The following is a 16,693-nucleotide window of genomic DNA, read 5'->3' as shown; positions in this document are numbered from 1 at the left end:
AGGGCTCGAACCACCCCGTTTATAATTTATATTTGAGATTGTTCAAAGTAGCCACCCTTTTCCTTGATGACAGCTTTGCACACTCTTGGCATTCTCTCAACCAGCTTCATGAGGTAGTCACTTGGAATGCATTTCAATGAACAGGTGTGTCTTGTTAATTTGTGGAATGTCTTTCCTTAATGCATTTGAGCAATCAGTTGTGTTGTGACAAGGTAGGGGTGGTATACAGAAGCCCTATTTGCCCTATTTGGTAAAAGACCAATTATATTATGGCAAGACCAGCTCAAATAAGAGAAATGACAGTCCATCATTACTTTAAGACATGAAGGTCAGTCAATCCAGAAAATGTCAAGAACTTTGAAAATGCAGTCGCAGGTCTGATGAGTCCAAATTTGAGATTTTTGATTCTAACCGCCGTGTCTTTGTGAGACACAGAGTAGGCGAACGGATGATCTCCGCATGTGTGGTTCCCACCATGAAGCTTGGAGGGGGAGATGTGATGGTGCTTTGCTGGTGACACTGTCATGCTTTATTAGAATTCAACACTTAACCAGCATGGCTACCACAGCATTCTGCAGCGATACGCCATCCCATCTGGTTTGCGCTTAGTGGGACTATCATTTGTTTTTCAACAGGACAGTGACCCAACACACCTTGAGTGCTGCATCAGATGACCTGGCCTCCACAATCACCAGACCTCAATCCAATTGAGATGGTTTGGGATGAGTTGGACCTCAGAGTGAAGGAAAAGCAGCCAACAAGAGCTCAGCATATGTGGGAACTCCTTCAAGACTGTTGAAAAAGCATTTGTTATTTCATAGTTTTGATGTCTTCACTATTATTCTACAATGTAGAAAAAAGTAACAAATAAAGAAAAACCCTTGAAAGAGTACGTGTCCAAACTTTTGACTGATACTGTAGGTTTTTGCCCACACATTTAAAGTAAGGATGTTATTGAACAGCATTTCTCTACTATTCTCTGGGTCAGAGGGGTGATAGTGTTGCATTTCTTATGCTGTTAACCATGGCATTCTTTGTATGCATAGTAACTGCTGTGTGGAATGCCATAGATGGTGCACAGCAATCTCCTGCTGGACCACTGGACGGTGTAAGGAGGGAAAACATGTAATTCTAATGATACAACCCCCACCCCCCCAAAAAAAATGTTTAATTCCAGGATGAAAGGCAACAAAATAGGAAAAATGCCAGGTGGGTGAATACTTTCGCCAGCCACTGTCGGACCTGTCCATTGACAAAATATTTATGGGCTGTACTACTGTACTGCAATGTCACTGAGACCACTGTCAGCCCTCTGATTTCTCAGTGAGGTATGATATACTAACTACACCAGGACGGGTCAGAATCCATAACATTGTAGGCCTATTTTTGTTTTTCAAACACTTTTTTTCTGGTTACCAAGTAGCTCTCCTCTATAATGCCATGTTAAATGAATTTCATAAAAACAAATAAGCCTTTGATATTCAGTTTTAATAAGGTTGAAATATTATGCGGCCAAACATTTAATATGCCATAATCGCCTACCATTGCAGAATGTCAACATATAACATTCTAGATGACTTATAAACTTATACAGTTCCATAAACCTTTATTCATTTTCTCACAACAGCTCCAGAGGCCAGATGTCCCCATTTTAGAAATATCCTAAATCATGACAAAACATGTCAGGCAGTCCAAGACTGGGTCAACATAGTTAAACTACACTACAATTATTTTAGAACATAGTGCTCTTTGAAGCAGAATAGCTACTGTATATGGAGTTACATTACATGCGGGGTCTACCTTTTTCATCAATGCATTTATTCCACTCTGGTTTTCACGCTCTCTTCCTCTACCTCTTCAATTTTCTCCCCGACGTCTACGTTTCCATCCCTAAATCAGACATGTCGGTTAGAAAATGTCTATATTGTAACTGCATCAAAGTTTTGCTTGACTGCAGTATTTGTCTTCTCTTCACTAAAGACTTTACAACAGTCTCACAGTATTATGTAATGCAACATTGTATATAGAACTATAACACATGGCGTCCGTGGATTTCCAGCTACAGTGGTATTCCTATTGGCATTATGACTGTATGACTAAAACTAATTGTTAGTTGGAAGACACTGCGACACAAACTTGTTGTCATTGTAGGTACCTTTTCTCCATGTCACTCTCAACACTTTGGTCATCAACATCGTCATTGTTATCCAATATGAAGACGGGTGCCGTTCCAAACTCTTCTCCCTTTGTTTTAACAAACTGCTCATTCAAACCAGCTTCCCTCAGCTTGTCTCGGTATATACGCTCCGCATCAGCCTTGGCGTTTTTCTAGAGCAATTCCATCAAAGGCCAGGGAATAGACAAGGTGCACAACAGTAAATTATACAACAGTTGACCGCTTAAAGGCTCTTCTCAAGTGTTTGCAATTCCAGAAAATTAGTTTCCAGGTCAATGCAAGCCCATAGTTTACCTGGGACACCTGTTCAAACAGGTAAGGACGGACAGTTACTCTGGCCTTTATATCCTGTAGCTCCTTCTTATACTCTCTCGTCCTTTGTTGGTCGGCCTCCCTACATGTACAGAGCCGCATAAACATTAATTCGACATTAAGTACAGATCAACAACTCTTTAATCAGTCTGTTCTTTTCTGTTTTCATCGGAGGAATTTCCCAGTACTCACCGGTGCTGTTTCAGCTTCTCATGATACACCTCTTTCAGGCTGCTATGAGGGTCCATGACCTTGGCGCGGACAACCACTGTCTTCTTCATGGCCTGAGACCTCTTCCTATGTCTCCGCATCCACTCTGCACTCTCCTGCTCCTTGCTCTCTTTCTGCTCCACAGACTTTCTGATGGACCAGGGAGAGGACAGGACAGAGATGAGTATGACTATGTCCTGTATCTTTACTTATTGAGACAGACACACCTGATAATGAAGTTCACAGTTCCCCTTTACCTAATGGCCATACAGCGTTTCCTTGCTGCATCTGTGATGTAGGTGGGAAGCGTTTCTGTGGACAGTGATGTTAAGCCTCCAAAGGAATTGCTTCTCTTCAAAACGGCACTGACTATGGGTTCCTGAGGACAAAAATAACACAATGAAACAAAACATTTCCAAAGATACAAAGAGAAATTTAATTTCAAGTTCTATTTGCAGAGTTCTACAGTAAGCTCACCTGTTCTTTTTCAGAGCTGCTTCTGCTTGGTCTTGAAGGCAGAGTTGACGTCCGCAGGTGGAAGGGCTGACACTTGGTAACAATTTTCCTCTCTGCCCTCTTCAGTGATTCCCTCTGAAAGGCCTTGTGCAGCCTATCAAAATCAGGGACCTGGGAGTTGGTCTTTGGCTGGAAGGTAGGCTTCTGATCCAGGAAGGCCAGAACCTCCTTCTTAGTCCGTTGAGCGGTGCGAGACTCCGGGTTCTCAGTATGAGTTTGGTTCTCTATAGGTGCTGTGGACTTCCTCAAAGTCTCCTGGGCCCTCAGCTGGATGCGTACCTTCCTGCGCAGCTCCTCCTCTACAGAGCATACAGAATTTAATGAGAAAAAAATAAGATTTAGGGAGGATTATAATACTTTTATAATACAATTTACTGCACCTAAGCAAGATCTTTGGAGATATATTATTTAGGCAACACACCTTTTAAATGCTCAGAGACAGCATGGTCTTTGATTGCTTTCGGTACTGGTTTCCTAACATTGGTGGCTTTTTGAGACTGTGCCACCGTGCTTATCATTTGCATCAGCTTCTCTCTCTTCTTCTCATCTCTCTCCAGGAAGCTGAAGGGCTTCTGCATGGAGAGCAGGAAGTCCCTCCTCTGTTCATGGCCTTCCTTCCTCTCTTTCTGCCGCACCTGCGTCATCTCATCATAAAGGGGCAAAAACACATGGCCAGGCACAGGAACAGCACGAAACTTCCTCTGACATTCCGCCTCCTCTTTCTCCTCTTTGCTTAGTTGGAGCTGCTCTGTTTCTGTTGGGCCTTGGTGCTGAAGATGTTGTGGTCCTCTGTGTGAAACAGTTGTGGCAGAAGCCCAGGCTGCAGAGGATGTGAAAAACCTCCCTGACTGTCTGAGCGGGGATTTCCTCGAGGTAGACCTCCTACCTGACATCAGTTCAGACATGGAACTGGATTTCCTCGGTCCCCTACATTTGAGATTGTTTTATTTAACATAGAACAATAGGATATTTGAGACTTACAAAACAAATATATTGTGATAACCTATTTGCATCATTGGGTGACTTGACATACCTGGCCTGAGAGCTGAAAAACTCGTCCAGTTGTCTGTCAGCACTAGACTTCCTGTCAAAGCCTGCTGACAGCATAGAGTTCTGCTGGATCCTCTTCTCAAGGCCCTCTCTCTGTCTCCTCTCTGTCTCCTGCAGCTGCTGCTTGTGGGCCTCCTTCATCTCCTGCAGTTGGTGCTGGAGCAGCAGCTCTGAACTCAGGCCATCCTCCAGGAAAGCCTGCAGGTCAGCCATGTTCCTCTGCTCTTGCATCCTAGCAGCAGTGTTTCCTCCTGAACCCAACATTCACCAAACAGCTATGGAAAGAAGGAAAAAGGGAAGACATTTTTATATTCCAAAAACACCTCTTCCAAAAACACCTCCCACAGTGAGATAAACCCTTGTTTAGATCAGACATTTTAATTTACACAGAACTGTGTCCCACATTTGACCAATTAATGATAATTAATATAATGAAAAGTTATGCAAAACTCCAGCAGCACATGATGTGAGCCTACGCAAGGGTTGCCCTAGCAACCAAACTGCTTCTCCAAAACATTGCCAGAGAAGTCATATTATATGTCTACGTTAACATAGTAGGCTACATGCTAAACTGTTTTAGGGCAGAAAATGTGTATTGTTACACAATGCATAACTACAATACATATTGAGATGACAATTTTGGAATATTGTAAAATAGAAAATATAACCTGATGCTCGTGCACTTTAGAACTACAGCATACTTATTTATTCCAGTGGATTATTATTATTATAATTATTGTCCATTGTTGTCCATCTCTTCTTGCTTCTCTGCTTCACAACAAAGACTGTCATGTATCGACATCATATATTGACTGTTACAAAGTAATAACTTCGAATCACTGGATGATGTTTCGCTACTTGTTGTCAAAGCTAAGATATTTGACTCCACCCCCTGGAACATTCTAATGTTTGATTGGCTGAAGTAAACGCTTGCTGTATCTCGATCTATACCTCAGTCATCTCGATTGGGCACTATCATGTTGACACATTTGTAACACATTTTTTTATTCAAGAAGCGCCTTAACTATTCCTTCTACATTGTCCTCCTGAATAAAACGGAATTATGTTTAAATATCAATAGCACCAAAGTGCGGACAACTTGTGAAGTGAAACTAGTGCGGTTCCTTTTTCTGATTGGTTGAGCACTACAGGAAGTTCTTGCCTCTTACGTATGTCAAAATATACAACATGGCTGCATTATAGAATGGACACAGCTGCGATTAGTAGGACATATTCAAGGGGAAACATTTCGTTCTGATTCTAAACAATACAGTTGGAGTTATTTTAAGGGTTAGACGAGTACCACGTCGTTACGTTGTTTTAAAGATGCATAGTCTCACTAAAACGGCACTGTCTTTCAATGGAATCGGGCGGCGGTGTGTTGCTCTGAACCGTTTTTCAGAAACAAGAATAATTTGCAGAGGACTCACGTGCACAGCAGAACACGGGGAACATGAAAATGAGCTCTATGATGTCATTATATCTGGAGGAGGGATGGTTGGGACCGCTATGGCTTGTTCTTTAGGTGAGTCGAGGTGATCTCCTGATGCTGCCCAGTCAAACTGCCCCTATTTGCCCCCATCTAAAGGAGGAGGAGCCGTCATTCCGCTGCTGGATGCAAATTCTCAGACTTCATCCTCACAACTAAGTTGCAGTTGTGGCTTTGCTGCTGATTTACACCATACAGCATTTGCCTTAGTTCTGTGTTGCTAAACAAGTAAGGTATAATTAAGACAAACATGCAGAGGAACTTTAATTTCTTGTTCTCATGGCACCACTAGTGATGCCAAAATATAGGCTATATCAATGCTACTCCCACCACAACTTTTAATCTGTCTGTTTATCATTTTGGACAGAGCATCAATCAATTTCATGCATCCTCGTTATTGTTGACAGGCTTGGATCCAAACTTGGAGGGGAAGAAGATTCTTTTGCTTGAGGCAGGCAACAAGAAAGTGATGGACAAGGTCCCAGACGCCTACAGTACAAGAGTCAGCTCCATCAGCCCGGGCTCTGCCACCCTCCTCAGTGGTACACAACCATATTACGAAACACTATTATCATGTTCCCCGAGAAAGTAATCTCTCTAATGGCATTAGAATCTCTGTTTTCCATTGGCAGCCAATAGCATCATAAAAATGTAGGGAACCTCTCTGCAAACAGATACACATGGCTGCAATAGTATGAGCTTCATAAAGTACAGTAGGGGTGAAGAGTTGTGTGTAGATTGTTTGGTAGTTGTTGTCTATTATTTGTCAGGGTTGGTTTATTGGTTTATCCGTTTGAAAAGAACAGTACATCTTGTCCAATGACAAAAGAGCTCATGTTTAAGTGGCCAGCTTCCTGTCTGATTAAGCCTATTTGTGGTGTGGCTCAGTATAAAAGGTTGTCAGGAAGTAGGTTAGTGATCAGGCCCAGCTTGTCTAGTCACACATGCTCAGCAGGGATCATATCTGGCCTCTAGTCTACATCAATCATTGATGGAATCCTCTCAACTATTATTCATGTCTCCTTGGGTTTTACTTGACACCCTGAGGATGTGCTGCATGTCAATAAGGAAGTGAAGGAAGTGATTTGGATACCCATGGCTATGTCAAGCCCAGTTAAATTGACTTGGATGTATACTGAACATGTATACTGAATACTAAATGCAACATGCAACCATTTCCAAGATTTTACTGAGTTACAGTTCATATAAGGAAATCAGTCAATTTAAATAAATTCATTAGGCCCTTATCTATGGATTTCACATGACTGGGAATACATACACTACATGGTCAAAAGTATGTGGACAGTTGCTGGTCGAACATCTAATTACAAAATTATGGGCATTAATATGGAGTTGGTCCCCGTTTTGCTGCTATAACATCCCCCACTCTTCTGGGAAGGCTTTCCACTAGATTTTGAAACATTCCTGCGGGGATTTTCTTCCATTCAGCAAAACTGATGTTGGGCGATTAGGCCTGGCTCGCAGTCTGCGTTCCAATTCATCCCAAAGGTGTTCGATGGGGTGGGGGTCAGGGCACTGCAGGCCAGTCAAGTTCTTCCACACCGATCTCGACAAACCATTTATGTATGGACCTCGCTTTGTGCACGGGGGCATTATCATGCTGAAACAGGAAAGGGCCTTCCACAAAGTTGGAAGCACAGAATTGTCTAGAATGTATTTGAATGCTGTTGCATTAAGATTTCCCTTCACTGGAACTAAAGAGCCTAGTCCGAACCATGAAAAACGGCCCTAGACAATTTTTCCTCCACCATCAAACTTTACAGTTGACACTATGCATTGGGGCTAGTAGCGTTCTCCTGGCATCTGACAAATCTGGGATTGACGGTCGGACTCCTAGATGTTGAAGCGTGATTCACCACGCCAGAGAACATGTTTCCACTGCTCCATAGTCCAATGGTGGCGAGCTTTACACCACTCCAGCCAATGCTTGGCATTGGACACGGTGATCTTAGACTTGTGTGCGGCTGCTCTGCCATGGAAACCCATTTCATGATGCTCCTGAGGAACAGCTCTTGTGCTGTTTGGGAGTTTGGAACTAGGTAGTGAGTTTTGCAACCAAGGACAGATTATTTTTACACGCTTCAGCACTCGGTGGGTCCCGTTCTGTGAGCTTGTGTGGCCTACCACTTCTCGGCTGAGTCATTGTTGATCCTAGACGTTTCCACTTCACAATAACAGCACTAACAGTTGACCAGGGAAGCTCAATTTTATATATCTGTCAGCAACTGGTGTGGCTAAAATAGCAGAATCCACTAATTTGAAGGGGTGTGCACATACTTTTGGCCCTGTAGTGTATATGGATTTGTTGGTCACAGATACCTTTTTTTAAAGGTAGTGGCGTGGATCAGAACCAGTCAGTATCTGGTGTGACCACCATTCGCTTCGTGCAGCGCGACACATTTTTTTTTGCATAGTGTTGATCAGGCTGTTGATTGTGGCCTGTGGAATGTTGTCCCACTCCTCTTCAATGGCTGTGCCAAGTTGCTGAATATTGGCGGGAACTGGAACACGCTGTTGTATACATCGATCCAGAGCATCCAAAACAATGGGTGATATGTCTGGTGAGTTTGCAGGCCACGGAAGAACCTGGACATTTACAGCTTCCAGGAATTGTAACAAATATTTGCAACATGGGGCCGTGCATTATCATGCTGAAACATGAGGTGATGGCGGCAGATGAATGGCACGACAATGGGCTTCAGGATCTTGTCACGGTATCTCTGTGCATTCAAATTGCCATCGATAAAATACAATTCCGTTTGTTGCCCGTAGCTTATGCCTGCCTATACAATAACCCCACCGCCGCTGACATCAGCAAACAGCTTGCCCACACAACGCCATGCATGTAAACTGCAGTTGTGAGGCCGGTTGGATGTACTGCCAAATATTCTAAAATGACATTGGAGGTGGCTTATGGTAGAGAAATGAACATTCAATTCTCTGGCAACAGCGCTGGTGGACATTCCTGCAGTCAGCATGCCAATCGAAAAGCTCCCTCAACTTGAGATGTCTGTGGCATTGTGTTCAGTGACACAACTGCACATTTTAGAGTTGCCTTTTATTGTCCCCAGCACAAGATGTACCTGTGTAATGATCATGCTGTTTAATCAGCCTCTTGATATGCCACACCTGTCAGGTGGATGGATGGATTATCTTGGCAAAGAAGAAATACTCATGAACAGGGATGTAGACAAATTTGTGCTCAACTTTTGAGAGAAATAAGCTTTTCTGCATATGGAACATTTCAGGGATCTTTTACTTCAGTTGATGAAACAAGGGACCAACACTTTACATGTTGCATTTATATTTTTGTTGACTTCGCCCACTTGAGTTCTTGTCTCATTTAATCAAACTCCTTTAACAAGTAATTATGGGGCTTTTACACCTCATACATAACATCCCTAGATTTGATAGATCTTGTATTCTATTAAAATGTTGTGTGTGCCTTTCAGGTGTTGGTGCATGGGATCACATTATGAACATGAGATGTAAGCCCTATCAGAAGATGCAGGTCAGTTCTTGGAAACTCCAAGCCCTAAAGTTATTTTTTATTGAGAGGCCCTTTTAGGTCGTTAGTTATACTGCTATATACTTACTCTCATTCTCCATGCATCAGTAACTTGTTTGGATATAAAGTTTTAGGAAAATTGTATCTTCCCTGCCATTTAACCTCTACTCAATCATGTACTTTACAATGCCATTTCCCTCGAGCGTGTAATTGTTAACAAAGAAAAAGCAACCCCAATGGCGGTTTAAAACATGCATTTTGTTCATTCCTCTGCCCAATTTATACATCCTCAGAGGCCATGCAAATGCCAGGGTGCCTCAAACCCCAAAGGACAGGAGGTCAATTTAAAACGATGATCAAAGCTCCCTGGCTTAGTGAAATGTTTTTTTTTTCTCCCTCTGGCCACAATGGCAGAGTATTTATTTATTTATTTATTTAATTAGAATCATATTTAATAGGAAAAATACATCTATTTGGCATCTTCAACTAGGCGTTCATCCCCTGTGTGTACTAATTATAAAGATGAATGTGACAAGCAGGAGGCAGAAGATGGAAGATGACAGGATGTGTGGATGTCAGTAGCAAAGTGACTGTGTTTTACAGCTGTGGGCGCAGGCTGAGTCCCTTCTGTAAGATGTGGTCACTTTATACCAAAGAAAAAAACACAGGGTTTCTCTCATGGCCAAGGATGTCATCATAAAATGTAATATGGTGATTATGGTGATATACCTCTTCCATAATTCCTTTACTGCTCTGCTCCTTTTTTTGCTTGTTTGTTTGCAGATGCATATTACAAGGATAGAGGAGCAGCGCTTTGAGGTTAACCCCCCAAAAAATCTTCATTCCCTATCCTAAATAGTGAACTACTGGCTGAAGAAGGAAAAATAACCTGAATATTAGTAGACCATTTCCAATGGTCTCTCTCCTGTCTGGGTGTTAAGGTGGAAAGATAAGCAGGTTTTAAAGCTCCCATTTGGGGATTACTCCTAGCAAAGAGGACAATAAGTACATAGCAACACATTCCTTATCAACAGAAGTATGTTTTTCTCCAACATAAAAAACTCCTTGGAATTTGCAGTTTGGTTTCATTAAATCTTTCAAGCAGCCAATCATTTGGTTTCATTAAATCTTTCAAGCAGCCAACCACTTGTCACAAGTTGGAAACCCACCACCATTAGTGTTTTTTTTGTAGGGTAAAACCCACTACTTTATGGCATGTTGGGGGGGGGGGGGGGGGGGGGGGGGGGGTAGTTTAGCTGTGTTACTTCTGAATGATAAGGTCTGAGAGAGAGTCCTACATAAGCATAACCACTTCCCTGCGTCACATGAAAAGTCTTTTCATTTACCATCTCAGAAATTATGTGCCTCAATTATGTGTTTTATTTTGACACTCAACTTTTTGGGGATACAGTAACCAATATTTACCCGCTCGGTAATGTTCTGTCGGGCCAAAAATATTGCCATAAATCCACATCACAAATGGCATTTCATCGTGCATCAGTAAGCTCCCTAAGTCAACCATAGATCTAGAAGGGTGTTGTTGACCTTTCTAGATCTTAGTTTGGTCATTTAAGTAGTGGCTGCCAAGCTCTGGCTGCAGCTGAACAAATTTGATGTGTTCAGTTCAATTAGGCTGCCGGCTTAATATAGGGAATGGGGATGCATTTAAGGATAGAGTTCTTGACCACAGGGATAATTGATTTCTCATTTAGGTTTGGGATGCCTGCTCGGATGCCCTGATTACATTTGATAAGGAGAACCTGCAAGACGAGATGGCATACATTGTGGAGAACAACATCATTGTGGCAGCCCTGACGAAGCAGCTGGAGAATCTCTCTGGTAAGAAAAGCAGCGCCACACACAGTCCAGTTGCATTGCTGATTTTTCCATGAAACCCTCACTATGCACAAGTAGTGATGTGACTCTCCTTAGAAGAGATCTTGAGTTCATTGACATCCTGTTAATGAGCACTGGGTCTGGCAGCTCATGTTATGTCAGCACATTTGTTCCATCCTGTCCCTGTGTTTTGTTTATTTGTATTTTCCCCAGTTTCCGTTTTTAAAGACCAGTGCAGCTCTTGGACACATCCATGTTTTTCCTGCTATTTCAATCAAGCTCCATATTTCCTGTGTGCCAGTTAGTGCACTCCATAGACCGGGTGCCATGTAAAGGCACGTGCAGTTGTCCAATGACCTATTTCACATTGACATGTGCTCCCACGCCATTAAGGATGCTAAAGTGCTGACGACGTGCTGTATTGTTGTTGAAATTAGGCCGACTTTTTGGAGGTTCAGAAATGAAACCTTAGCACTGCCTTGCGTCCGACTGTAAAACAGCATATTAATAAATGGGCTTTTCTACATTTTGCACTAAACAGATGTGTGGTTGCAGGCAGCAGGTTTTCCTTAAAGGCATCATGTTGGTCCTCTACTTAATTTTTTCTCCCTTTGGCCATGATGTTTCTCTGCTTCTGAGGCAGTACATGAAAAGCGTGCACTCAGTTCGCTAGTTTGGTAGTAACTCTGCTCTCCAGTCACTGCAGACCAATATTTGTCGCTCGTGTTCAGGAACCAGTAGTCAATCTGCAGACGGGAACCTCTCCAAGTGGGCAACGCCAAGTGTAATTCCAGATACTTTCATGTTTGGGATGACCGACTACCGATAATTCAAAGAAAGTGGGAGTTTTGGTGTAATCCCAGCATGCTGGCAGCAAGCGGAAAGTGTGGAATGGTCTGCTTGTAGATAAACACTATTAATCAATGCTATGCGGCAAGCCAAGACCATTTAAGAAGATTGTCAATGTGAGCTTCGGCAGCTGGTCCCTGCCAGAGAGGTAAACCAATGGTGTTTTACAAGGTGGTTTGTAGATCTTCCACTTCCTTAGTCACTTACAGCCAAACCTTACTCTATTTTTTTCCTTTTTGGAGGAAACAAGTAGCAAAGTCTTTTTTTAAATTTATTTTACATTTAATTTATTTTACCTCCTTTTTTCCCCAATTTTGTGGTATCCAATTGTTAGTAGCTACTATCTTGTCTTATCGCTACAACTCCCGTACGGGCTCGAGATAGACAAAGATTGAAAGTCATGCGTCCTCCGAAACACAACCCAACCAAGCCGCACTGCTTCTTAACACAGCACGCATCCAACCCGGAAGCCAGCCAAACCAATGTGTCGGAGGAAACACCGTGCACCTGGCAACCTTGGTTGGCACGCACTGCGCCCGGCCCGCCACAGGAGTCGCTGGTGCGCGATGAGACAAGGATATCCTTACCGGCCAAGCACTCCCTAACCCGGACGACGCTATGCCAATTGTGCGTCGCCCCACGGACCTCCTGGTCGCGGCCGGTTACGACAGAGCCTGGGCGCGAACCCAGAGTCTCTGGTGTACAAGTAGCAAAGTCTTGATTAGTGTGACCAATTGTGATGAAAAATACTTACTGGCCCATTCCTTGTTTAGTGAAAATGATTCTCTGTGGTGACCCAAAATCCCCTTGGCTCTGCTTTAGACCATTTCCTTTCTCTGTGTTCGGTCTCTCAGATCAGGTGAGGGTCCAGTACAAATCCAAGGTGGTGAAATACACCTGGCCAAAGTCCCACCAGGTAGCTGACGCCATCCCCTGGGTTCAGGTCACCCTGGCCAACGGACAGACTCTTCAAACCAAACTACTGGTCAGTCCATCCTGAGTAGTAACTCTTTTATTTTTTTATGTTTTTGAAAAATATTTTTGCCTTTGACCATAATGCTCTAGGATGTAACTGCTGTGATTGGCTGGTTTGCAGATTGGAGCAGATGGGCCAAATTCGATGGTAAGGCAGGAGGCGGGGATACCCACGGTCAAGTGGAATTACGACCAATCAGCTGTTGTGGCTGTCCTGCATCTGTCTGAGGTGAGATTTACATCTTACAACCTGTCTATTTCATCAAGACACATGGAGGCCATACTAATTGTTATCGTGTGTTTTCTATAGCCAACAGAGAACAATGTTGCCTGGCAGAGGTTCCTTCCAACAGGCCCCATAGCAATGTTACCAGTAAGTTTGTATCATAGGTTCAAAGTGCAGCTGAGCTCTTTGCTTTTTTCTGTCCCTTAATCTTCTCTCTTGTGGCTGTAGTTGTCGGACACAGAGAGCTCTCTGGTGTGGTCGACCAGCCACCGCCATGCAGAGGAGCTACTGCAGCTGGATGAGGAGAGCTTCGTGGACTCCATCAACACTGCCTTTGTGAGTCCCGGACTGACCCCACCGAATCAGATAATGATTAGGAACAAGTGCCTTTATACAGCAGAGAAAGAAATGGATTTCTGATACATTTGTATGCGTTATGAATAGTACATTTTATGAACGGAAATCCTCTTGTTACCAACATGCTGCAAGTGCACCAATGAACCGGTTAGCCAATGCCAATGGGTGCACTTGTCACTGTTTTCTGTTTACTCTACATCATACATGTAGACAATACCAACGTTTTGCCAGCATAAAGTCGCTTTCCCAAGCCTGCTATTTTTACTGGTCCTGCTGATGGGGTCACCACGGTTGTCATGCTTGGTTTCAGGCCTGGTTTGCTAATTAAACCTGTGGTCTGCCAGTTGGTCATTACTGCATGGAATGTTTTTTAAACTAAGCTAATTCAACAGCAGGCCTGACCAGCCTCTTCTTTTAATTAGCAAGGGTCCTGTAACGCTGCCAAACCATTTTGTTAGTGAGGAAAAGTACACTCACTCTGCATTTCTGCTCTAGTTTGTTTCTTTAACTTCTCTCTTCTCTCTACCACACCCCTCTATCTCTCCTGTACCCTTGTCTCTTCCTCTACCTGCTGTTTCTACCTCTCTCTCTTTCGCTCTTCCTCTCTCCCCCCGTCTCTTCCTCTCTCTCTCTCTTTCACTCTTCCTCTCTTCCCCCCGTCTCTTCCTCTCTCTCTCTCTCTCTCTCTCTCTCTGTGTCGTCTCTTTCTGCCAGTGGAGTAATGAGAACCACAGTGAGCTGGTGGAGACTGCTGGCTCTCTGTTCCGCACTGCCCTGTCAGTCCTCATGCCGTCTGCAGGCTCGGCACGCCAGCTACCGCCCAGCGTGGCCGGGATCGGCCCAAAGAGTCGAGTCATGTTCCCCCTGGGCATGGGCCATGCGTCAGAGTACATCAGGCACCGGGTGGCACTCATCGGGTAAATCCCCACTCACCCCTGGGGACACAACATTATTGAACTTCACATCGGTTTGCTTTAGAAAACTGTGACTATTGATATTTGACCTGGCATTTTGTAAATGTAAGGATTATATGCCCTTATTCTATGAAGGTATAACGGGATCATATAACATTTTTTTAAAAGATACTTATCAACTGCAAAAAAAAATTAAAGGTTAATGCCTCTTTCCAATTATTTCTGTCTATTTGAAGGGAATGCTTGCTTTGATCCAATCCTGTAGATGTGGTGACTAGATTTACACGGCGGGGGTCTTTATTTTTCTTTGCAGCGATGCAGCACACCGCGTCCACCCTCTAGCTGGCCAGGGAGCCAACCTGGGCTTTGGGGATGTGGCCTGCCTCACTCAGCTCCTGAGCCAGGCGGCCTTTAACGGGAAGGATCTGGGTTAGTGACTACCCTAAACAGACACCAAACACAGTAGCCGTAGCCAGTGGTTTCTCAGAAGCTCTTTTCCACAGCCCAGGCTGGGACGCTTGCTGTTGATCTTGATTATAAAAAGAACAGTCTTTCTTCCAAAGTTTATTTGATGTTTTTTTTCATATAGTTCTTGGCAGAAAGGACAGTTCACAGAAATAGAAATCCTGTTATGTGAATATTTGTATTTGTTCTGAATAGCTCCAATGCAGAAAACACATTAACAATGTACACAGGTCCAGAAACTATTTTCTCCATGATTTATTAACCCCTGGTGTTTTGCTCGGCCTGTGTTGTTGTGCAGGGACCATGCAGCACCTGTTGGAATATGAGACAGAGCGCCAGCGACACAACCTGCCCATGATGGCTGCCATCGACCTGATGAAACGACTGTACTCTACTAACGCTGCCCCCATGGTTGTCTTACGCACCTTCGGTCTGCAGGCCACCAATACACTGCCAGCCATGAAAGTTAGTATGCCGTCTCCTCTTTAACCCCACCTTTCTCGAATGTCATGTCCCTTGTCAAAGTGAAGCCACAACACTTGTTCAAGTAGAAGCCATCTCTTCTTCCATTCCCAAGGTTTGGCCACATGTCAGAAGTAAGCCCCACCTTGGCTTCGTTCATGACCCCACCCGATCCTGACCTTTTTTCTGATTACATGTCTTTTTACTTCAGCTCTGCCTATAATTTACATGGTTGTCAACTTACTACTACGGCAGCTTAGTTTAGCCCCAAATGTAGTGTTACAGAAAGTGTGTGGGTGGGGTGCAGGGCTGGCCCCGGGGCTGTGTTACAGTGGTGTTGGCTTGTGTTTTCACACCCCTTTTATTACAGACCGCTGATGTGAAATGGCTTTATTCCCTACTAAGTGATTCAGACCAAAGCAACCGTAAATGGTTGTAAAGGCATTTCTCTCTGGAGACCCAAAGTTATGCTTGACATTTTTCCATATTAAATGTTGAGTTTACAGATCTCGTATACAGAGGTTTGTAGTGCCACTTTTTACATAGATGGGAAAGATGCTAGTCATAGTTTTTTTTGTAGAACTTGCTAGTGCTATACGTGGCTGTTGGATTCGTGTATTTGTGGATAGGTATGGATGAATTGACAAAATGTATGTTTAGATTTGTGAGTTCATGTTCTTTCTCTCCAGGCTCAGATCATGGCGTTTGCAAGCAAGTGACACATACACTGGTCCTACCGTTTCAGTTTCATGGTACGCCAATGACTTTGAATGGAATGTAAAAGTGTAAATTAATAAAGTTATTTTATGCTCTGTTATTACTAGAACACAGTTATTCCTGCGCGTTTCTTTGTGTGAAGATGATTTTGGGTTTTTCCAAGCATTTCCTGGGCACCAGGTAGCCTAGTGGTTAGAGTGTAGAGGCGGCAGGTAGCCTAGTGGTTCGATTTTTACAATGATTTTACTTTTATTTAACTAGGCATGTCAGTTAAGAACAAGTTCTTATTTTCAATGATGGCCTAGGACCAGTGGGTTAACGGCCTTGTTCAGGGGCAGAATGACAGATTTTTACCTTGTCAGCTCGGGGGATTCAATCTTGTAACCTTTCGGTTGCTAGGCCAACGCTCTAACCACTAGGCTACCGAAAGGTTGCTGGCTCGAATCCCCGAGCTGACAAGGTAAAAATCTGTCATTCTGCCCCTGAATAAGGCAGCAAACCCATTGTTCCCAGGTAGGCCGTCATTGTTAATAAGAATTTATTAAATATCCTGTATCCCAGTTTCACAAAACATTATGAACACATGCTCTTTCCATGACAGACTGACCAG

At 43.4% G+C, this 16,693-nt stretch overlaps 2 protein-coding genes across 4 annotated transcripts; one reads left to right on the top strand and one right to left on the bottom strand.

The window, feature by feature from the left end:
- Window positions 1–1,469: 1,469 nt before the first annotated feature.
- On the bottom strand, window positions 1,470–5,168 carry LOC139383480 (FAM161 centrosomal protein B). 3 transcript variants are annotated; one of them, XM_071128036.1, is made up of 9 exons: window positions 4,933–5,168; window positions 4,248–4,539; window positions 3,636–4,141; window positions 3,176–3,513; window positions 2,956–3,077; window positions 2,681–2,848; window positions 2,471–2,570; window positions 2,156–2,328; window positions 1,470–1,890 (listed from the first exon to the last, which is right to left on the bottom strand). In XM_071128036.1, the coding sequence occupies exons 2-9, from the start codon at window positions 4,526–4,528 to the stop codon at window positions 1,818–1,820; spliced, it is 1,761 nt and encodes a 586-aa protein (XP_070984137.1). In that variant the 5' UTR covers window positions 4,529–4,539; window positions 4,933–5,168; the 3' UTR covers window positions 1,470–1,817. The 3 variants fall into 3 exon arrangements, with proteins under 3 accessions (XP_070984137.1, XP_070984138.1, XP_070984139.1); XM_071128037.1 differs by having other exon boundaries at window positions 4,966–5,158; XM_071128038.1 differs by lacking the exon at window positions 1,470–1,890 and having other exon boundaries at window positions 1,960–2,328; window positions 4,933–5,125.
- A 243-nt stretch (window positions 5,169–5,411) lies between these two features.
- On the top strand, window positions 5,412–16,196 carry LOC139383482 (coenzyme Q6 monooxygenase). Its single transcript, XM_071128039.1, has 12 exons — window positions 5,412–5,789; window positions 6,161–6,295; window positions 9,227–9,285; window positions 10,995–11,121; window positions 12,822–12,952; window positions 13,064–13,171; window positions 13,253–13,315; window positions 13,397–13,504; window positions 14,240–14,442; window positions 14,753–14,868; window positions 15,203–15,369; window positions 16,056–16,196. The coding sequence occupies exons 1-12, from the start codon at window positions 5,591–5,593 to the stop codon at window positions 16,083–16,085; spliced, it is 1,446 nt and encodes a 481-aa protein (XP_070984140.1). The 5' UTR covers window positions 5,412–5,590; the 3' UTR covers window positions 16,086–16,196.
- Window positions 16,197–16,693: the final 497 nt, after the last annotated feature.

The sequence above is a fragment of the Oncorhynchus clarkii genome, chromosome 25, assembly GCF_045791955.1.
Source record: "Oncorhynchus clarkii lewisi isolate Uvic-CL-2024 chromosome 25, UVic_Ocla_1.0, whole genome shotgun sequence".
NCBI lineage: Eukaryota > Metazoa > Chordata > Actinopteri > Salmoniformes > Salmonidae > Oncorhynchus > Oncorhynchus clarkii.
The sequence above is the reverse complement of the archived record's forward strand: the minus strand, read 5'-3'. Positions and strand labels throughout refer to the sequence as shown.